The sequence below is a fragment of the Peromyscus californicus genome, unplaced genomic scaffold (assembly GCF_007827085.1).
Source record: "Peromyscus californicus insignis strain IS unplaced genomic scaffold, ASM782708v3 Scaffold_11__1_contigs__length_118956290, whole genome shotgun sequence".
NCBI lineage: Eukaryota > Metazoa > Chordata > Mammalia > Rodentia > Cricetidae > Peromyscus > Peromyscus californicus.
In genome coordinates this window covers 93,932,813-93,955,194 of record NW_026294402.1, presented here as the reverse complement: position 1 = coordinate 93,955,194, position 22,382 = coordinate 93,932,813, and the positions used below count along the sequence as shown (strand labels likewise).

Genomic DNA, 22,382 nt, shown 5'->3' with positions numbered 1-22,382 from the left:
TCCTTAATGAATAACAGTTTTGAAATCTTTTTGTGGAGTATGGGGAAATGTTTGTGTCTTTTTTTTTTTTAACTCACTAATTGGACTGCTTGCTTTTTGACTATTGACTTTATGTGTTTATCAGGTGGGTATTTACAAGTACTTTATGTAGTTTGTCTTTTCTTCTTTTAGCTATAGGTAAAAAATGAACTTTGGGGCTGGTGCCCCTCTCCAAAAAGAACTTTGGTCTCAACCTTAGTAACTCAAAGAAGATCAGAGATTTTATTGTAAAAAATTAAAAAACAAAATCAATGAACAAAAACCAATGATTTAGAAGAAAACAGGAGAACTGGAGAGATGGCTCAGCAGTTAAAGGCTAGGATCACAACCAAAAATCGAATAAAACAGAAAAAAAATTCCATGGAATCTGGGATTTGGTGAAGAATTTTAGATCTGTTGAAACAATTGATAATACAGATTTAACTAAATGAAAATTTGCAAAGACCTTGTTAAGAAGATGATTGCACCAGGTGGTGGTAGCCCACGTCTTTAATCCCAACATGTAGAGGCAGGTGGATCTCTGGGAGTTTGAGACTAGCCTGGTTTACAGAGCTAGCTCCAGGACAGCCAAGGATACATAAAGAAACTCTGTCTCAAAAAAAACAAAAAACAAACAAACAAAAAAAGATTTCGTTTGGTTTGGTCACTTTATAATTGTTTGTGGGAGGCATGGTAATAAAATGCCTTTGAATTTTGCATATCTGGTATAGAGAGCTCAGGCAATTGTTGATTTTAATTGACTCCTTTACAGTCTTTCCCAGAGCCCAGTGGGTCTTATTTGATGAGCAGCTTTTATCATTATAGAGTTTTCTAAGTCTAGATATCTCTTGATTTTTGTCTGTTCAATTCTTGACAGTTGTGTTCTGTTGGTGTTGCCTATTGCTGCTTATTGATCTGATCTCTTGTGTGGGTAGTTGGCAGTAATCAGAAAACTCTGTCAAGTTGAACCCAGCTAGCCTCTAAGCATAAATTTGCCTTCCTTTGATTTGAGTAATAAATACAAAACTGAAATCTCTTCATCATGCTTTAGAAGTTTGCAGAGTTAGTTTACAAAGCACCATAGGGTTTGTAGGGTTTGTACAAGGTTTGTCAAGAGTGGCCCTAAAGGAGACTGTTGATTGAACTTGTTAATATTAGTGGCAATGTGTGGCATCTTAGAGCTGCTTGTTTCATGATTCAGGGCACTTTGCGGCCACCCAAATTCTGACACTTAGTGCTCAGCCAATCTTCTAACCTATGAAGAATCAGAAACATCTTAGTATAGAGTCGTCAGTTTTATCTGGGGAGCTAGCCTTTGGATTGATTCTTGGATTTTGGCTCCTTACCCTCCAACCCCAATCCAGGGTTGTGTGCATGTGCTCTGTCACTGAACTTCATCCTCTACATTTTGATTTTTGGTTTGGTGGTTATTTTAAAGTAAATACTATCTGCCAGGTTGATTTCTAGGTAAACATAGAGTATTATATGGCAAACATAATTTCTGTTCCCTTCTGTAAAAGAACAGCCTCATTTACTGAATATCAGTGCTGTGATCTCTGCAGCATGTTGTACGTTTTAGCTTCTTAAGGCTTAGTATTACCCACCTCTTCAAAGAAGATCATGCATATGCCTAAAGAATCACATGGTTTCAAGGAGTTCATGGGTTCTCCAAAGCCTGCACATTGGTCCTTAGTTAATTCTTTTACTTGTCTCAATGTCAGACACCGAACATACTGTTAAAAATCACTTTAATTATTTTGGAATGGTAAGGAAAAGTAACAATGTTTAAAACCCTTGTAAGATTTCATATTTGGGACTTGAATCTGAGAAATTTTAACTTTTTGTCCAGAGTTTTTCAGTGAACTCTCCCCCAAAGTGAACTCGTGGCCACTGTAAGGACTTTGTGTAGTAGATGGTTTAATTGGCTTGGGAATGCAAAGCTAGGTTAACTGGAGAGTCAGGCTAGAAGAAAGTAAGATACTTGAGCACAGGCAAAAAATGGAAAAACAGATCAGAAGTGGCTCATAGTATTGCCATAATTGTTATACGCCACAATGTAGATGACAGGCAGGTAGATCCAGGGAGAAAATATAATGGAAAAGTTCTTATGTTAGATGAGAGGGCTGAGTGTAAATAAGCACCATGGATAGCTCCATGGCAAGGCTGTTACTGCTTCTGAGAATGGGAAGCAAATGAGGCCCTTATAATCAGCCTGTGCACAGTAGTACTCAGGAGGTGTACCATAAAAGACCATACCCAGGATCTTGGAGTCACTACACTATTACAGTATTGAATAACTTAAACTATTGTATGGCAACATCTGCTTGGGTCTACGTAGCTCACTTTTTTAATGTCAGGATTGAGAAATAGGCCTTCATTATATCTTAGAAGATTTTGTTGGCTATTTTGTCATTGGTGGCATGTGAATAACTTCAGCCAACCCAGGAAGTATCTCTATCTTTGTGACATGCACAGCCCTTTTTATCCTTTTGGTGTTTGTCAGAGATAGTCTCAATTCCTTGGATTGCCACATTATGCTGTTTTGCATCATAGGTTTCTTTAGCTTATTTACTTTGTTTAGGAACATCTCATAACAACTACACTGAAGAGTGAATGCATAATTTTTAAAAAAGGTGAAGGAACATCAAGATCAAATAGACCTATATTGCTTTTTGTGATTTGTACTTAAAAGGATATACATTATAGTGTTTGGTTTTAGAAGTACGAATGCTACATTGCTTTTGGTTCTAGTGAGCACCAAAGCAATTGTTAATAGTGTATATTAGCATCATAAAAATATATTATTAAATTAGAAACTCACTATCCCCTTTACTCTTAACTGTGCACTGGCTTTTCTATTATGAAAAAATTCTGTAGTATATGAGTAATAGTTAGAGAATATTTTACCTGGAAAAAAAGCAGACAATCTTTAGTTTATCCTTGGCATTTTTTATTGGGGAAAAACTAAGAACTGGATATATTAACTTTCCCACTGTGGTATGCCGAGTGTCCAACTCAGCTCTACAGATTCCTACATTTTAAAGTACAGAATTAGGGCAATGAGCTAGTTCATCAGGGAAGAGGGACCTGCTGCCAAGCTTGACAGTGTTGAGTTTAATCCCTGGGGCGGACTCCTGCAAGTTGTCTTCTGACCTTACACATGCACCTTGGCTCATGTGTACCATGTGGTATGTATGTGCCCCCCCATAAATAAATTAAAAACCCAAAATTGTAGTCTTGGTTTTATAGTTTAGGAGTTTATGTCCACATTTTATGAACATTTATTAAATTACTTTTCATAAATTCTGTTAATATATAGAGCCTGGTTTTCTGTATTTATTGAGAGGTCAGGGTTCCAGCATAAAAGATCAAAGTTAAGTATTTACTATTTCCATGGTGATGTTTGGAATTAAAGCAAATCATACTTTAGTAGTCTCAATTGCCAGACTATGGTATGTTAGGGATGGGGCCCAGCTCAACTGTCAAGTGTCATTTTAGAAATTGTCCATTACTTGAGGTTATAGGAAAGTGGGGTTTTGATTAATCTGGAAAGGAAGGATGTTGTGAAACTTTAGAAATAACAAAGAATAATCCTATAAGAAAAAAAATAATGATAAAAATAACGGCAAATTTATTATGTGAAGTGTCTGAAAGAAACATCATGAGTCTGGTTGGGTCCTAATGGGGCCAGAAAAGCATAAAACAAAACACAAAGCCTTGGATTTAAGTAGTGTGGGGCATTTTTTCCCCTCCTTTTGGAAGCAAAGTGGAATTTTGAAATAATATAGTGAGGACAGGATAGCTGTCTATTCATGAAATGTCTATCTTTGTTAATAATGTCTCTTTTCTTTTTTGATATTATTTCAGAAGAGGCTAAGTTTTTCTCCTCTCAAAATTAGGGAAGACTTATTTACTATTTAGTTTTGTCTGCTAGTCTGATAATTTTTTTGTCTGAAATTAACTCATGGGCAGAGAGATACTTATTTTCCCACAACTCTTCAAGTGACAGGCGTGAGACAGTGTTAAGGGTTTTTTTTTGTTTGTTTTTTTTTTTTGTTTTTTTTTTTTGTCTTTTATGTTCTTAAACGAACACAATCCAAACCAGGAGGGAAGTGTCTGATTTGAAATTGAGGCATAGTTTACTAAAGTGCCACTCTCAGTATTGGTTTCCAGTATTATTGAGTATGGGATTCCTGGTTTCTCTAGGGACGCACGTAAGCACAGTAAGTGTCAGGGCATTAAAATGCATAATTGGAGCTGGGTGGTGGTGGTGCACGCCTTTGATCCCGGCACTCAGAAGGCAGAACCAGGCAGATCTCTGTGAGTTCCAGGCCAGTCTGGTCTACAGAGCAAGATCCAGGACAGACACCAAAACTACAAGGAGAAACTCTGTCTTGAAAAACAAAACAAACAAAAAATAAAATAAAAACAAAATAATGCATAATTGGGAATATTTGACTGGTCTGAATAGAATTTGCTTGATATTTCAGAATATTAACATAGTAACAGAAGGACGTTAGCTTTTTTTGTTGTTTTTCTCAGAAGATTTTGGAGACACTGGAAACTCAGATTTTCATTTTACACTATCTTGGGGATAGGAGTGCATTTCTGGGGTTCCCTCTTTGACTGGGTTGGTCATCACAAGCCATACCAAAACTCACTTTCTTATAGTGGTAGATGTTTACAAAGTAATACTCCTTGTCTATAAATGAAAATGTTAACTATACTCATGTATAACTTAAAAGCTGACATAATAACCCCACTCCATTAAAGGAAAAAGAAAACTGATTTAAGATACCATGTAAAATTGTAAATATGCAGGTGTATTTACACCAAAATAATAATTAATATGTTTCCAAATGTGCATACTAACTACTCATGTGACAGGCACACTGTAGACGTGATGAAGACTTTAAGGTTACTTAATTGGAATCCTTAGTGATTTTTATGTAGCCTCTTCAATGTCTGAACTTTTGGTAAAATGTCCTAACAAGACAAAGTATAACCTCTATTTATAAAGGAGCTGCATTCTTGGGGGAACTGATCGTACATTGAGATAACACAAAATATACTTTAGGTTTATAAGGAGGATGGAATTTGATTGTAGATGTGGGAAGGTAGGATGTGGGTGGCGAGCCTGCCATCTCATGGCATACACCATCCTTACTTAGTCCTTGTCCACTAGATGTCAGATGTGTTATTTTTACAGATCTATAAAATACAACCTAAGGAGTAGTCCTTCTACTTTAGAACTACTGGGCTTTCCAAATGGTGTGGATAGCTTTTGGCTCTAATTCCCATTGGTTCCAGCTTGTGATGATATGGTTACAATAGAGGGACATGAAAACAGAAGTGTAAGTTTGAAGACATAGGTACTGTTATCTTTTTTCTATTTTGCCTATCCGATTGCCTGGACAGCCATTGAAATCTTCGTTGTAACTTCAGAGTTGTTTTGTGTTCCCATTTATATGCTATATCATTTTAATACGGAATTGTTTTCTGTTTCCTAAACATACCTTGTTGTTATAGAGCTGTCTTTGTGTGTGTGTGTTATTCTTCCTCCCTCGATCTTCATCTGGTAAGTTAATACTAGTCTTTTAGATTACCTTCCAATCCCCACCTCCTTTTTAATCTTGTGGGTTTTTTGTTTTGTTTTTCTTTTTTGTACAGAGTTGTTGTTGGGTTTGGGTTTTGGTTTTCAAACAGCCTCAGTATGTAGTTCTGGTTGGCCAGTAGTGTAGCTGGACTGGACTACACTACTCAGTGTGTAGTCCAGCTTGCCTTGAGATCACAGAATTTCTCCTGGCTCACCTCCTGAGCTCTGGGATTTTTATATTGATTCTCTTAGTTGCTACAAGTTACACTTGTATTTTACTTGCTTGTACTGTGACTGCATTGAGGGTATCTCACTCTTCCCAGCATCTAGCGTAATACTTGGGAAATTAATGGTAGAAATAAATTTCAAGCTGCAGTAGGTTTAAAAGTGAATTCTCTTCAGAGTTCAAATATCCTGGTTTTTAATTTGTGAACAATTTGAAGTTCCTGTCAGTTTTTTTATTAAATTTTGCTTAGCAGACATTAGTTTAAACTTTCATTTCTTATGGGATCAGAGTTCCACAGTAGGGGGGAGAGTGGGCTGGAGCTATGGTTCAGTGATTAAGAGCACTGGCTGTTCTTCCAGAGGACCTGGGTTCAATTCACAGCACCATGGAAGAATAACACACACACACAAAGACAGCTCTATAACAACAAGGTATGTTTAGGAAAGAGAAAATAATTCCGTATTAAAACGATATAGCATATATTTGGGAACACAAAACAACTCTGAAGTTACAACGAAGATTTCAATGGCTGTCCAGGCAATCGGATAGGCAGAGTAGAAAAAAGATAACAGAACATGGTGGCTCACAGCTGTATGAAACTCTAGTTCCAGGGAATCTGACATTCTCAGTGCAGGCAAAACACCAGTGCACATAAAATAAAGATAAATAAATAAATCTTTAAGAATTCCACAGTGGAATCTTTTTAAAAAATATTTTGCATTCCTAAAGACCCATATGAATTAGAAGTTCAATAAGAAAATGCATCATAAATTGTAACATACTAAAAATGTATTTTTTTTTTTTTTTTTTTTTTTTTTTTACCAAGTATGTGGGTTCTGAGATTCAGCTGCTGTTACTTAAGGGCAGGTGTCTGAAAAGTTTGGCTTTAACTACAGGACATTGGTAGAATTATCCAAGCAGTCGTTCATTTTCTTTTCATAACACACACACACGAAAATAGAATTCTTTTACAATTAGTAGGATATGTTCACCATTTATAAGGATTTTTCTTGTATATTATCTCATTTAAGCTATACTCTGAGCTTTGTGTAGTCATTTTATAAACAAAGAAACAGTCACAAAATTTAATTTTGCACAAATTCACATAGTGGTAAAACTCGGACTCAAATAAATCTTTGTTCTTTCTACTCCATGGCATAAATAATCTTTTGTTTTGTTTTGTTTGTTTTTGTTTTTCGAGACAGGGTTTCTCTGTGTAGCTTTGCACCTTTCCTGGAACTCGCTTCGAAGACCAGGCTGGCCTTGAACTCACAGAGATCCACTTGCCTCTGCCTCCCGAGTGCTGGGATTAAAGGCGTGTGCCACCACCACCCGGCTAAGAATCTTATATTGACATAGTAAGTGTGGAAATAAAAAACCTAAACAGCAGGAGAGTAAACAAAAGAATGGGCAAGTGTATCAAACAGATGCTTCTTAAATGAAGAAGTACAAATGACAAATGACCAGTAAATACATGAAAAAATGTTCATCATCAGGGAGATGCAAGTCAAATGATAGTAAGGCCCCATTTTAAGCCAGTCAGAGTGGTTGCCATTTAAAAACAACAACTCACAAATATAAGTGTGGGAGAAAACAGAATGGCTGTCACTAAGAAAACACAAATATTTGTGAGTTTGAGAAAAAGGAATCCTTATACACTATGAATTAGTACAAATACTGTGGAAATGAGATGGAGGGTCCTCAGAATTAAAAATAGAACTGCTGTTCGAGTCAACTGTACCACTCCCGAGTGTCTAGTCTAAGGAGTCAAGTTGGCTTCTGTAGAGACACCAGCATACTCATTTGTGTGTGTCTAGTCTAAGGAGTCAAGTTGGCTTCTGTAGAGACACCAGCATACTCATTTGTGTGTGTCTAGTCTAAGGAGTCAAGTTGGTTTCTGTAGAGACACCAGCATACTCATTTGTGTCACAACACTGTTTACAGCTGCTAAGTTACAGAATCAGACTAGGGACACATTGACAGCATGGGTAAAGACAGTGTAGAATATATAGACCTATATATGCAGTGTTTTTTTATTCAGCCAGAAAGAACAAAACCTGTTATTTGCAGGTAACTGGGTATAACTGGAGATCAATCTGTCAAGTGAGATAAGCCAGACTCACAAAGAAGAAAAAAGAAAAAAAAAAAAAAACCCATGAAAATAAGAAGGGAACCATTACAAGCGAGAAAGGGACAAGGAGAAGCAGGTGTAAGAGAAGATCATAGAGGTGGGAGCTAGGTATGTGTGTAGGAAAGTGTCACAGTGAGACTTGTTGCTCATACAGTTATATGCCCCACTGAAAAGTAAAGAAGCTACAAGTAAAGCAACCCAGAGCAAAGCAGTAATGAACTAGAGTAACTGTGAGAACTTACTAACTTTAGACATCTTTCGTTCTCTAACAAACTAATAGTTTAGCTTATTTAACTCTAAACTCAAGTTGGACACTTCTCTTCATTTCTAAGTTGCCTTTATTTATGGCAGGTCTGGCCTTTAGCAGACAGCCATTTCAGACCTTCCCTGACGAGTTTTATTTATTTATTTTTAATGGATTTTTAAGAGAGAATGGTTTGATCCTGTTCATGGGTGGTTTAAGAGGTATTTGTAAAGCCTGTTCTGGTTTGCCTGTTAGACTCTTTGACCAGTTTTCTGAGATATCTAGGAAATATTTCCTCTCTTTGTTGCTACTTAAGAATTGTAAGACTCAGGTGATTGCATAGCCCAGCTTATCTCCATTATGCTCGATTAATAATTTCTTTTTTTTTAATCCATAAGTCATTCTGATTTAAATGATACGTTCAATGGCCCAATATCCATGTGTGTGTGTGTGTGTGTGTGTGTGTGTGTGTGTGTGTGTGTGTTAGATATGTGCCAAAATTTAGCTGCTTAAAAACAATGTCGATTGTTTCTTCGTTTCTCTAAGTCAGGATTGAAGCTGAAGGTTAGCTCGTCCCTGAACCTCTGACTCATGAACTTGCCATCATTATCAGCAGGCACCTTAGTTTCATGTGCAGGCTGATTTTAGGAAGAACCTAGTTCTCAGCTCGTTCCTGTGGTTGTTGGCAGGACTTAGTTGTGAGCCATGTGGGCCTCTCTGTAGGGTAGCTCATAATCACACAGTTAGTTAGCTTCTGACAGAAAGAAAGGAGAACACAACAAGAGAACTTTCTGAAATGGCATCCCATCTTGCCTGATACATTCTGTTTACCAGAGTTAATAGACCAGTGCTCATTCCACGGAGGAGACTGTGCCAGGGCATGGCTATCCGCAGGAGGGGATCACGGAAAGCCATGCAGGAAGCACTTGCAGATAGTGACCCTGCTGAAAGGAACTTGCATCCACATAATACAGTGGAGCACAACTTGAGGCTTGTTCCCTCGTCTTTTCCCTCTTCTCTCTGTACCTGTTTGATACACAGGGTTTATTCATTCATCAATTTCTTAGCACTAACTCTAATTTACAGATTTGATAGCTACAATTTTTCTGCTGAAGGAGTTCATTTTTATATAATATAATTGTAGAGGAGTACTATTCAACAAAATATATTTCAATAAATACATTTGTGATGACTTTATTGCAGCTTTGAATATGTAATATGAATTTGCTTGTCTCCAAGAGCAGGGGTAAAGACCTACCCAGATCAAGCTGTTGCTCCAGTATAGACTGTTGACAAACAAGAGGAAGAGCCTGGTGGCCTTCATGCTTAGTACCACCTCATACTTACTCTAGTGGCCACCAGGATCAAGCTTTGTATTTCTGTTCACATTAACTGCAATTGGCCGGGGACTTTAGGGTCATTCCTCATGCCCACTTAGCTGTCTGTCTTCCACCCGCATCCCTTGCTTTCTGTTCCCTTCACTAGACTTTATGCTAAACTCCATGATCCCTTTGTCTTTGTTTAGAATGAAACAAGATTCTTCACTTGATGACGTTTTTCCCTGCTTTTTGTTGAAGTCTTCTCAACTAATGTTTTTTTTTTTAATTTCCATTTTTCCCTCTAGCACTCAAAAGAAGTGGAAAAAGATCCTTCTTACTCCTCATTTGTGTTTTCAGACCCGTTGAATCTCATCAGATTTCAGTTCTCATCTCCAGACTGTCTCTGGTCACTTCTTTGCTTAAGCTCTCAGTTCCTAGCTCATATTAACTCTTTCTAATATTACTTCCATGATGACTTACTAGTTAAAGAATATTAGTTTTCTTTCTTTTTTTTCCTTCCTCTCCCCTCCTCCTCCTCTTCTTTTTAAAGACAGAGTCTTTCTGTGTGGCCCTGGCTATCTTGGAATTCTTTATGTAGACCAGGCTGGCCTTGGATTCACAGAGATCCTCCTGCCTCTGTCTCCCGAGTGCTGGGTGTACCACTATGCCTGGTAGAAATTTAGTTTTCTATCTAAATGCTTTTCTAAAATTGTAGCTGTATCTAATAATCATGTTGTCCTCCTGTCTTGAGTTACCAGCTTCCATGATTGTTCTCTAGACCTTAATTTACCCGTGACTAAAATCCATTATCATTTCTATTTCACGTATTCTGACTGCTGTCTTCTCCCAAATCATTCCCACTAATCTATCACCGTTATAATCACACCCTCAATAACTGAGCCCCTCTTGTATCTTTATTATGTTTTCTTGGTAAAATTCTCACTGATGCTCTCCTTGTTCCTGAATCCAGCAGACAGGTCTTGTTTATTATCTTCTGAGACACATCACTAGGACTTGACATGGTTAACTGCTCCCTCCTTGAAACATTCTGTGAGTAAACTTCATGGATTTCTGTCCATAACACTGATTGTGGAGCAAAGATTTTTGGTCTCAATCTATCCGTGATTACTGCCTTAGTCAATTTAATCCTGTTTATAAGATAATTTTTCTGATTTGTGTCTACAGTTCACAACTTTTCCCTAAATCCTAAACTCAACAAATATATCCTCACTTGGGCTGTTTTATAGGGATTCTCAATCCTAGCATATCTGAAGCCAAAATTTTTATCTTCCTACCTAAGTCTGTACCTCTTAAATCTTATTCATCTCATTAAGTGGCAAGTCAGTCTTCTAGGTGGTTAGGAAAACCTTTCAGTGTTATCCTTGGCTTTTCTTTTCTCCCACGTCCTCTGTCCAGTCTGATAGCATATAGAGATTGATAGTCATTTCAGATTTCTCCATTTAACTGGAGTTTGGGTGAATCTTATTACCTCCATAGTGTTCACTCTGATCCTGCTTATTGTCATGAAGTAACTAACTGTTCCTGGTGATTGAGATAGCCTTCTGTCTGGCCCCCCATGTCTGTCTTGTATCTTGTAGCCCATTCCCCTTTCTCTATTCATGCGTAAGATTTACAGCTAGCGCAAACCTTAAACATTAGTCGGTCATGTATCTGTTTTATGATTTCCCAACTCATGCCATAAAAATAAAAATTCTAACACTGATTAACAAGACTCTACCAGTGCTGTGTAGTAGAAAAATAATGAATGCTGTGTAAATGAAAATTTTCTAGCAACCATGCTATGTAAAAAGCCATGTAAAAAGAAAACAATTTAAATGTTATAAAGACCCAAATATCAAAATAGTATTTTAATACATCTGTGTAAGTAGTTAATGAGATTATTTTACTTTTGTGATATCAAGTCTTGGACGTAGTGTGCACTTTATATAGTTCAGAAAAAAATATTAGAAATACTTGGTTTTTATTTCAGTTTCACAAAATTTACAACTGAAAAAGTAGACTCACAAAAGTAGTTTCTACAGGAAACTCCAAATATTCATGAAAGTTTCCTAATAGTTGAATGTACTGTTGGCTTTTAAACTTTTAATTAAGGGGCTGGAGAGATGGCTTAGAGGTTAAGAGCCTCTAGACTGCTCTTCTAGAGGACCCATGTTCAAATCCCAGCACCTACCTGCATGGCAGCTCCCAACTGTGTGTAATCCCAAGATCTGACACCCTCACACAGACATACATACAAGCAAAACACCAATGTACATAAAATAAAAATAAATAAATTATTAAAAAAAAACACTTTTGATTAGTTTTAAAACTGATAAAATTCTGTTTCTATCCATATTTCAAATGGTAAAAAATAAAAGCCATGTGAGGCTAGTGGCTGCCATGCTGGACACAGCAACTCTTTCCCACATCCCTGTAGTGGGTCCCATGTCCCACTGCTTTCCCCTGTGCTCATTCTGTTCCAGCGCTAGTGGCTCCTGGTCTTTCATAATATTGACATACATAATTGTATTTCAGAGCCTTGTGTTGATTTCTCTCTTGGTCTGTAAGGACCTGCCCTTCTCTAGGCCTGTGCTCAAATATCACGTTCTCATCAGTACTGAGTAGTACCTGGACTAGTTATCTTCCTTCTTAGCTTTTCATTTCCAAGCTGCTCCCTGAAGAAACAAGAACTATGGAGAGAGGGGCTCCATCTACAGAGAAAAGCAGTGAAATGCAAGACTTGTTCCATGCAGGCCCTGGGCATGAATATGTTAGGAAAAGCTTGTATCCTCTGAGCTTGCTTCCTGTCACATTGGCTTATGGGATCATCTTTTTGTGTGCATGACCGACTTCTTACAGATTGGAAGCCTTTTAGAAGGCTCTTCCTTCAGTGTCCTTGGCATCTTCTTTGGCATGTAACAGAACTTTGAGCAAAAGGCAATGTGAAATACTGAATGGTGAGTCACACCGGTACCCTTTTATCATTTACAGTCTGCAGTCATCTCTCTACCCTCTGTTCTTTTCCAGTGGCAGCAGCTTGACAGGCATCCTTGAAAGTTCCTGTTTTGGCTTTACAGGTTCTGTGACTGTGATCCAAACGTTGGCTGTCTTCCCGTATCCGCTCTGTTGCACAGTACTCATTCTCTGAGACTAGTCCTTGCAGTGTGTACATAAACTTCTGCTTTCGTATTTCTAGTAGCAAACACAAAGATGTAAACCATGGGCCTGAGTTCTTCATCTTTAACGTGTTCCTCACTACTGTACTTGGCGTGTTGAATGAACCAGGCACAGAACAGGAACGAGTTGCTATTATAGGAGGACAGTTCGAATAATTTAACAATTTTGAAAGAGAATTGCACAGTTGGCCAGGGCACACTCACTACTTTATCATTTAAAAACTTACTAGAAAGCTGTGGCAACCAGCACTGGCACTGGCACAAGACTATGTAGATTAAGGAAAACCAAGAATAGGAATAAATCTGGGATTGAGAGATGGCTCAGAGGTTAAGAGCACTGACTGTTCTTCCAGAGGTCCTGAGTTCAATTCCCAGCAACCACATGGTGGCTCACAAGCATCTGTAATGACATCTGGTGCCCTCTTTTGGCCTGCGGGCATGCATGCAGATAGAACACTGTATATATAATAAATAAATCTTTAAAAAAAAAAAAAAGAATAGGAATAAATCAACTCAGCCCCTGTCAATAGGATTTTTGATAAGGACACCAAGATATTCAATGGATAAATAGTGTCTTTCTACAAATGGTACTAAGACAACCAGATATTCACACTCTTTAAAAAGTGGGAGGAATTCATTTGAGTTAAGATACGTAATCTGTGTACCATACCTTTTTCTTCTCTTGGTTTTTAAACATATTGAGAGGCAACAGAAGACACACAGCTTGGAGTAAAGGGGTGAGCTGTAAAACCAAATGTCAGCTCCAGGGTGGGAGAGTCTCAGAGTTTGAGAAGTCCAGAAGAGCTCACTATTAGAAAGTCAGGAAATGGGTGGGGGGTGGGGAGATGGCTCAGCTGGTAAAGTGTTCCCTTCAAGAAGGAGGACCTGAGTTCAGGTCCCTGCACCTAAGTAAAATGCTGGACATGGTGGTGTACACTGTAATTCTAGCTCTGGGGAAGTAGAGGCAGGAGGATCCCTGAAGCTTGCTGACCAACTAACTAGTCTTGTCAAATTGGTGGCCTCCAATGTTCGGTTAGAAACCCTATCTAAATGGGGTGGTATAAGTTTTCTGTTTGTTTTACAGATTTGCTCAATTTACCCTAGCTGAGAGTTCTTTTATTTATTTTTTTGTTTTATGTGTATGGATGTTTTGCCTGCATATATATGTATAGCATCTCCAGAGCTAATTTTGGTGGTGTAGAAGTGTTAAGCTAGAGCTGTGTTGTGGTAGTTAGCTCTTCCACTAATTCAGGACTCTGAGGAAACTGGAAAAGTTTCTTTCTCCCAGTAACACCTTGTTCTAATGGATGGCAGTACATAAGCACATTCCAACAGACAAGAGAAAACGAGCAAGGAACAAAAGTACTTTTCTCTAGTTCTACAATATATTGTTTTAAATAATGTTACATACTGATTTCTCTAGTTCTTCAATATACGGTTTTAAATGACGTTACATACTGAAAATTAAATGTAAATGAACACCCAATAAAACATATTACAAGATATTGCATAATAAAAAGAGCACATCCCACAGTACAAATAAGAGGTAAGTATCTCCCTAACTACTTTTTTTTTTTTTTTTTTTGAGAGAGAGAGAGGGCCTTACTGTGTAGCCCAGGTTGGCTTCCTTCTGCCTCATCATCTCTGCAGCTGGGGTTATAGGCATGTGCTACCTGATGCCTCTTATTCTATGTATTCTAGCTCTACCAAGTATTCTCTGTATTTCCAACTCTACCAAGTGCCATCCAGTTCAGACTAGACAGCACTATTGGAGTTACGAATTCCTCTTTGAATTGTTTCCTTTCTGAGGTACTGCCACCACCCACCATTACGCTTTATCTTGGTCAGCTTGTTAGGTATGATGCTCCCTGCTCTGTTTGCCGGGATTCCCTTGCACCTCTGGCCAGGAGCTCTTCTCTCCTGTAGTGTGTACTGTACAGAAGCATGGGCCCTCAGTGTCACTCACACACACACATATAGCATCCAGCTGTCCGTGGAGAACACGCTCTCCTGCTGTCAGAGCCTGTGGGACTCAGCACAAAAGGCTCAGTGCTAGTTATGTTTCTAGTGGAGCCTAGTGTCCTTTTTCTCCCCTAACCTACAGGTTTTTCTCAGAGTGATTTGAAAGACCAATTACAAAAAAATAGTATCCTCCTTTAGTTCTAACTTTTAAATGAACCGAGTTATGTGCCTTGTTGATTTCTCAAATTCCTTTACCGGTTTCAGTACCAAACTTAGGAGTGTTTTATGTCATGGATTTTCTATCCTTTTTTTTTTTTACCCTTTAAATTGGGTGCTCTTAAAAAAAACAAATGGCCACTGGCATCTTGAGTTGAACACTGTAGTTTCTAGTTATTTTGATAACTAAGGGAAAAAAAATTCCCTGCTAACAGTAGCATATGAGGGAGCATATAAAATGTGTTCTGGAAGGAGCCCTGTTCTCTTCCTTAAGGTAGACTGTTTAGCGATTTGGTGTTGTGGGTGATGCTATGAATTTGTGATTTGCATGGCTTCAGATGTCATCATTTTTCCCCTACTTTCTAGGAAGTAACAGCTAGCAGTCGCCACTATGTTGACAGGCTATTTGACCCTGATCCCCAGAAAGTTCTCCAAGGTGTCATGTAAGTAGTATGCATTTAAGACTCTATGAAAAAGTCTTGTTTGTCTTCATGTTTTAATCTGACAAATAATATAATTATGAAAATGCAGGTATAACTTCTTTTCTTCCATTTGACTTCATTTATGAGATGAGTGCTTGACATTCATGACAGTATTTTATTATAAAACTTTGTCTGTTGGTAGTTATTAACTAACATGATTGGCTTCATTTTTTGTGGAGCCCTTGTTTTCTATTTTAAAATGTTTCCTTTGGGGAATGCTTTTGCTTTTAATATCTACAAAAGCGAGATAAAAATTGATAGTTAATCTTTGGAAAGCAGTGGGAGAAGAGTTTAGTAGGCGTTTGTTGTTGTTTTGCTTTATTTTTTTGGTTAACTCATTAACTGTCATCAGAATTTCCTAGTGATGAAAACCTAAATATCAACATTTAGAGAGCAGTCCTTAGAAAATTTAAGTTCCTGATAACAGAGAGCATGAATAGCCTTCCTCAATGAGGGGAAATATTTTTAATCAACACATTGTAGGTGATTGGTTTTAAGATTAAAGTTGGGCAAATGGGATAAGACTTCAAGTGACTGAAAAGTGAATGTCCTGTACTTTTGAGGTTCAGTGGCTTTTCCTTTAACATCTTAGTTCTGAGGAAGAAGATCTAGCCTAAGGCGGGAAGCATAGGACCTACAGGCCTCAGTTCTGGGGAAGACACAAGGTTCAAAAGAGGTTAAGGATGAAGTGCATTTGGGGTAGCCATCAGGCCACAAGCACATGAGTCTCTTTCCTTCCTCTTCCCTTACTAATGTTTTCAGTCAAATAGTACTTCAAGCTTTATTCTTGCTCGGCCATAGTAAGCTGAGATGTTTTGCTTACAGCCTTTCTTTTGACTATAATTCTCTCTCTCTCTTTTTTTTTTTTTTAAATAATGACATGTGGTCGGGCAATGGTGGCACACCTTTAGTTCCAGTACACCAGCACTCAGAAGGCAGAGGTAGGCAGATCAACATGAGTTCAATGCCAGCCTAGTCTACAAAGCAAGGTCCCAGATAGCCAGGGCTATACAGAGAAACCCTGTCTTGAAAAATCAAAAACCAAACCAAACCAAAATTACATGTGGGGTTGGGGATTTAGCTCAGTTGGTTCGGTCCTTAGCTCCGGGGTGGGGGGAATTACATTATGTGTGTGTGTGCCTGAGTGTGTATGTGTGCACTATATGCATGCAAGTACCTTTCGGAAGCCAGAAGAGGGTGTTGGATTCCTGAAATTGGAGGTACAGGTGCTTGTGAGCCACCCATTGTGGGCTCTGGGAAAGGACCACCCCCCCACCCCCCACCCCCACCCCCTGCCTCTGCAAGAACAGCAGGTGCTTTTAACTGCTGAGCCATCTCCCCAGCCCTTGGGTGTAATTCTTACTCAAAGCCAGAAAAGCTGGCTGGAACTCAGAATATTTGACACTGTTTTTGCCCTTTGTTTTAGAGAAACAAGAAGAGATGAGACCCTCTGCTCGTGTTAACTTTGCTTTTGCCCCCTTAACTGAGAGAATTTATGATGGTTTAGTCAGCTCTCTTACAGACTAGTTTGAGTGGTATCAGAAAAAGTGGTAGAAAAGCCTCCATTGAGTTTTAGTTAAGAGGGAAGTTTAAGAGACGTTCTGGCCCAGAGTCGCTGCGGTTTCCTGCTTCAACAGTGCTTGAACGGAACCTGGCGCTCGACCCTTCCGACCCCAGCCGGCTGCTCCGATCCAGAACCCTTTGCAACTTCGTCGCTTCGCCTCGCCCAGCCGCTGCCATGACCACCACGTCTCCCTCGCAAGTGCGCCAGAACTACCACCAGGACTCAGAGGCTGCCATCAACCGCCAGATCAACCTGGAACTGTATGCCTCCTACGTCCATCTGTCTATGTCTTGCTACTTCGACCGGAATGATGTAGCTCTGAGGGACTTTGCCAAATACTTTCTCCACCAATCTCACGAGGAGAGGGAGCATGCTGAGAAACTGATGAAGCTACAGAACCAACGAGGTAGCCGAATCTTCCTGCAGGATATCAAGAAACCAGACCGTGATGACTGGGAGAACGGGCTGAATGCAGTGGCGTGTACTCTGCACTTGGAGAAGAGTGTGAGTCAGTCACTACTGGAACTGCACAAACTGGCTACTGACAAGAATGATCCCCACTTGTGTGACTTCACTGAGACCCATTACCTGAACGAGCAGGTGAAATCCATCAAGGAACTGGGTGACCACGTGACCAACCTCGGCAAGATGGGAGCCCCTGAAGCCAGCCTGGCGGAACATCTCTTTGACAAGCACACCCGGGACACAGTGATGAGAGCTAAGCTGACTTCCCCAAAGCCACAAGTGACTTCTCTGGTCACTGAGGCCGTGCATGCATGTCGGGCTGCCTTTATCTTTTCTAAAAGTCACACCAAAACATCCGCTTAAGTTCTTTAATTTGTACCATTTCTTCAAATAAAGAATTTTGGTACCCCCCCCCCCAAAAAAAGAGGGAGGTTTAAATAACATAGGTCTTTAGACAAGACAGACACTCCCTCCACGGACCAGACAGCTCTCTAGATAGAGAATACTAAATATTCCTTAGGATTCTTCAGTTTAGTTGAAGACGCTCATTGAGTATTCAGTATATAGTAGAAGATGATACTTTCATCATTATTACTGCTCGATAAGAGAAAGCTAGATTTATTTACTAGTTAGTGATCCTTCCCGATAAACTTTTATCCTGGGTTCTCTCTGATGTGAGTAACTAAACTCAGGAAAATTTAAATTTACTAAAGACCACTAGAGCTTTCGAAAAGTTGACAAGTGAGAGAGCTGAAGAGTAAGGGATGCAAGAAAAAGAGGAACACTCATTGTAAGAAAGCAGCTTAAGTGTAATGTGAAGGCCTTCGTACCTCTTGAAAAGCTGTGGAGTCTAAGCTGTCAGGTTAGGCAGACAAAGGAGAGTTGTCTATATGAGGGAGTGGATTGAGCATGGGTGTAGCTAGAGTTTTCCTGCCTGGCCCACAGTCAGGACAAATCTCTGTCACTCGCCAGTCCCACAGCCACTCAGACCTGACCAAGTAAACACAGAGACTTATATTGGTTACAAACTGTATGGCCGTGGCAGGCTTCTTGCTAACTGTTCTTACAGCTTAAATTAATCCATTTCTATAAATCTATACCTTGCCACATGGCTCGTGGCTTACTGGCATCTTCACATGCTGTTTGTCATCATGGCAGCTGGCAGTGTCTCTCTGACTCAGCCTTCCACTTCCCAGCTTTATTCTCCTCCTTGTCCCACCTATACTTCCTGCCTAGCCAATGGCCAATCAGTGTTTTATTTATTGACTAATCAGCAACACATTTGCCATACAGAACATCCCACAGCACATGGGCACTGGAGTTGGCCAACAGTAGGTTAAATCGCTGGTTGTGACATTTCCTGGTAGGGTCCTTTCCTGTCTGTATGTTTAGGCCAATTACTCAATTTCCCTGAACCTTTATTTTGTCATCTTAAAGAGAAAATAGCCACCTACCCTGCCAGGTTGTGGTGAGAAGTAACTCAGAAATATAAAATTCAATGCCTGGAGTGTTGTGGATGCCACCTGTTGTCATTTAAGTGGTCAGTTGTTACTGGCCTAGTTTAAAATAACTTTAAAAATGACCTAAAGGGGCATTGATTGTCTTCCCGAGTCTCCCCTCTGCTTTGTGGAGGTTCTTTCTCTCTGTGTGTTCGTTGTATGTGTGTGTTTTCTCACCCTCCCTAATAAACGCCTTTCTTCAACTGATGGAAAAAAGATATGAGTCTCTTCAGAAAATAGAAAGGAAAGTTCAAGTCAAAATCAGAAACAATTCAGTTTGAACTGAAGAGAAGGCAGGGGTGGGGGGGGGGGGTGGAGGGAGGGGGGAACCAGAGTGCTTGATTCAGGTGAGAAAGTGCAAGTGCTAAGTAAGATGCTCCAGGAGCAGTGGTGGCCGCTTAAGTCTGTTATACTTTCAGAGGAACACTTCGCCAACCATTGTTTTCCACTCCATTTCAAAAGCATATTTACTGAGATTCTGATAAAGCTTTTTTCTCTATACACAAATATTTATTTTTCCTGAACAGTGTCACTGTCTGAAAATTATAACAAATTAGAGAGTAAAAAGTGAATTATATTTTTAATGTTTATTTTTAGATATATTTGTTCAGTACAATATTGATAGAGGAAAAAGGGAACCACAATGATATTTAGGAAAAGGTGCACATTTCATAACATTACATAGGAGTCATATTGGATACAATCGGTATCTAGAGGAAAATATCTAGAATAGAACTAACGAAAGATAACCTTTTAGTTTTAGGGGAGGAATAGGCAGAAACGGAAGTAAACAGTTGCAAATCCAAAATCCAAATGGAGAAACAAAAATAATTGATAAGAACTATAGCTTAATCTATAAGCCAACTGACTTTTATTTTTCTAGCTCTATTAAATTTATTTTTTCTCACAAAAATTATGAATATAAATAACATAGGAAAAACAAAGTTGAAGAAATTAAACATAAACAATGTATTTTCATCATAGCCTATTAACTATTGACGTGGCTGTGAATATAGAAAGCGGCTATATAGATAATGCAGAGTGTAAAGGAGCATGTTACCTAATCGGTAAGTGCAGCCTTATTGGAAAAGTTGTATTAAGAATCAGTACTACTTGGCAGTTGTTAAAGAATGAACAATTATCTTTTTTTTTTTTTTTTTTTTTTTTTTTTTTTTTTTTTTTTTTGGTTTTTCAAGACATGGTTTCTCTGTGTAGCTCTGGCTGTCCTGGAACTAGCTCTGTTAGCCAGGCTGGTTTCGAACTCTCAGAGATCCTCCACCTCTGCCTCCCAAGTGCCAGGACTAAAGGTGTGCACCACCACTGCCCAGCTGCATCTTAAAGTCTAATTTGTATTACTTTTTGTTTGTTTTGTTTTTCAAGACAGGGTCTCTCTGTGTAGCTGTGCTATCCTGGAACTAACTCTGTAGACCAGGCTGGCCTCGAACTTAGAGATGAATGGTTATCTAATGTAACTTTTTGTTGCTAGTTTAACATTCAGCATAAATTTGGATGATCCTCCTGTATCAAAGACTTGAATACAGAAACCAATGCTTTTTTTCCCTCAAAAAGAGCAAAGTTTCAAATGTATAACTGGACAGAAGATAATTAGGTATGGCATGAGATATATGCAGATGGGGGTGGCACTCCTGTAGGTCATGAATTGTAGTAGAATTTTCAGTTGCAAAAGGGAATAGGCATACTAGACAGACGGGACTACATTGCAAATTCTGAGCTTTCTCTAGTGTAGAGATCTTTATGTGACTTTAAACAATTGTAGAAATGGAACATGGTACTAGTGAGTACCCATAATTCTAGTGCACAGGGGCAGAGGCAGGAAGAACTTGAGTTGGAAGCCAACTTTGGTATATAGCAAGTTCAGGGTCAGCCTGGGCTATGTGATTCCATACCTCAAAACAACGGCAGCAAACAAAAGACAGTTGCAGTACAATTTTTGGCAAGATTGTTGTGGTATTGGTTCAACTGTCTTAAATCTCATAGTTGAAGAAATGTTCAAAATTTTGTAGATCATGAATCAAAACTACTTAAATGACTCCCCTCCTTCCCCCATGTTCAAAACATCTCAACTAGGCTCCTGGCCTGGTTTTTATTTGAGTAGTTCTTTAAAAGATGAGTGATACTTCCATGTGGCTATGCATTTATGTTCCTATGTTGAAAGGCAAAGGTGATATGAACAAACATGGCTGCTGGCTCTGTGGTTTCAAGGTTGAGTAGAATCAGAGCTGGCCTAGATTCCTCCGTAATTCACAGGTAATTGTCAATGTATGAATTGTGAAGTTCTCACTAAGAACTGGTTTCTAAAGTGCTTTTAAAGTATTTTAATGTACTAATGAGATGAGATGGTTTTGGTAATAATTACTGTTTTCTGGCTCTAGAAACAATATGGCTCTGCTTTTGATACAGACAGGGTCTTCTGTTTTTGTTAAATGAACCAGAATTAGCAGTTCACATAAAAACAAAATATTTGTTTCTTGAGAATTTTAAGTTACAGGGTTAACTTTTTGGTCAATAAATATGTATAAAGTAATAGTATACCAGAGAAGCAGTGTTATAGAGTAATCCTGAGTCTTAAAAGTAGTGCTCTAAAATGGAACTTAGCCTGGGAGTTATGGCTAACAATGAGATTGCCATAGTTTATTAGCTCAACTTGACATCGTCTATGCTGCTGTAGAAACACCTCTTTCAATGTGTATATGTGTGATGCTGATTTTGAAGACCTGCTATGTATCTATTTATATATAATACATCTTTTCATATGTACAGGGCACGTATTTGCTGCCACATTATTCTGTAGTGTTCTAACATACTCTGTGATGTTCTTTAGAATGATTAGATTTAAAATATTAATATGCTTCAAAATGTTGAACATTTGTTACATAGTTATTAAGTTGTATACTTTTTTTGAAGAAAATAAGGTGATCTGCAGTCATGTTGGTAAAACAGAGTTAAATCCAGTAAATAGTCTAATTTCTGAGGCAGTATGTAATTTTCAGAATTGTTCATTCATTAGGGGTAGATATGATCAAGATATATTGTATACATGTATGAAATTATCAAAAATAAATAAAAGATGTTCTAAAATATTTATTTACTAAGGAACCTTAAGATGCTATAGAAAAATTATATATTTACTGTAAAATATTTTAATTTTATGGAAGTTTCTGAAATTATATTTTAAATATCTTCATCACAGAGTAATTTATAAGAATAAGCTAATTGCTGCCAGTTTTCAGGCCTATTCTGTTTGCACATATGATAGGAGTATGGTTTGTGCTTTAAGTTGACTTGAGCCAAGTGTCCTATGAAAAGTTTGCTTCCTTGGCCTGAGGATGCAGCTTGGTGATAGAGGGGACTTGTTTAGCATACACAAGGCCTGGTTTGATCTCAGAACTGGAAAAATAAATTGATTTTGATTCAAACTTATACGTAATAAATCATCATTGAGCTCATTTTTAAATTCTTTTTG

The 22,382-nt window shown here is 38.5% G+C and overlaps 2 protein-coding genes across 5 annotated transcripts in view; both read left to right on the top strand.

Moving 5' to 3' along the window:
- The window catches only part of Armc8 (armadillo repeat containing 8), a 97,682-nt gene that overhangs the window by 5,560 nt on the left and 69,740 nt on the right, over positions 1–22,382 (top strand). For 3 of the 4 annotated variants that reach the window (XM_052717941.1, XM_052717933.1, XM_052717958.1), the window contains exon 2: positions 15,255–15,331. The exons of the other annotated variant lie outside the window; for it this stretch is intronic. In XM_052717941.1, coding sequence (XP_052573901.1) covers positions 15,255–15,331 — 77 coding nt within the window. The remainder of the gene's footprint in view (positions 1–15,254; positions 15,332–22,382) is intronic. 4 annotated transcript variants of the gene reach the window in all.
- On the top strand, positions 16,702–19,175 carry LOC128097488 (ferritin heavy chain-like). The gene has a single exon (XM_052718050.1). It carries the CDS (start codon positions 17,109–17,111, stop codon positions 17,760–17,762), a length of 654 nt encoding a protein of 217 aa, XP_052574010.1. The 5' UTR covers positions 16,702–17,108; the 3' UTR covers positions 17,763–19,175.

Bases quoted from the DNA above. Each gene is read 5' to 3' on its own strand.
- LOC128097488 (XM_052718050.1), top strand. From the start codon at position 17,109: ATGACCACCACGTCTCCCTCGCAAGTGCGCCAGAACTACCACCAGGAC.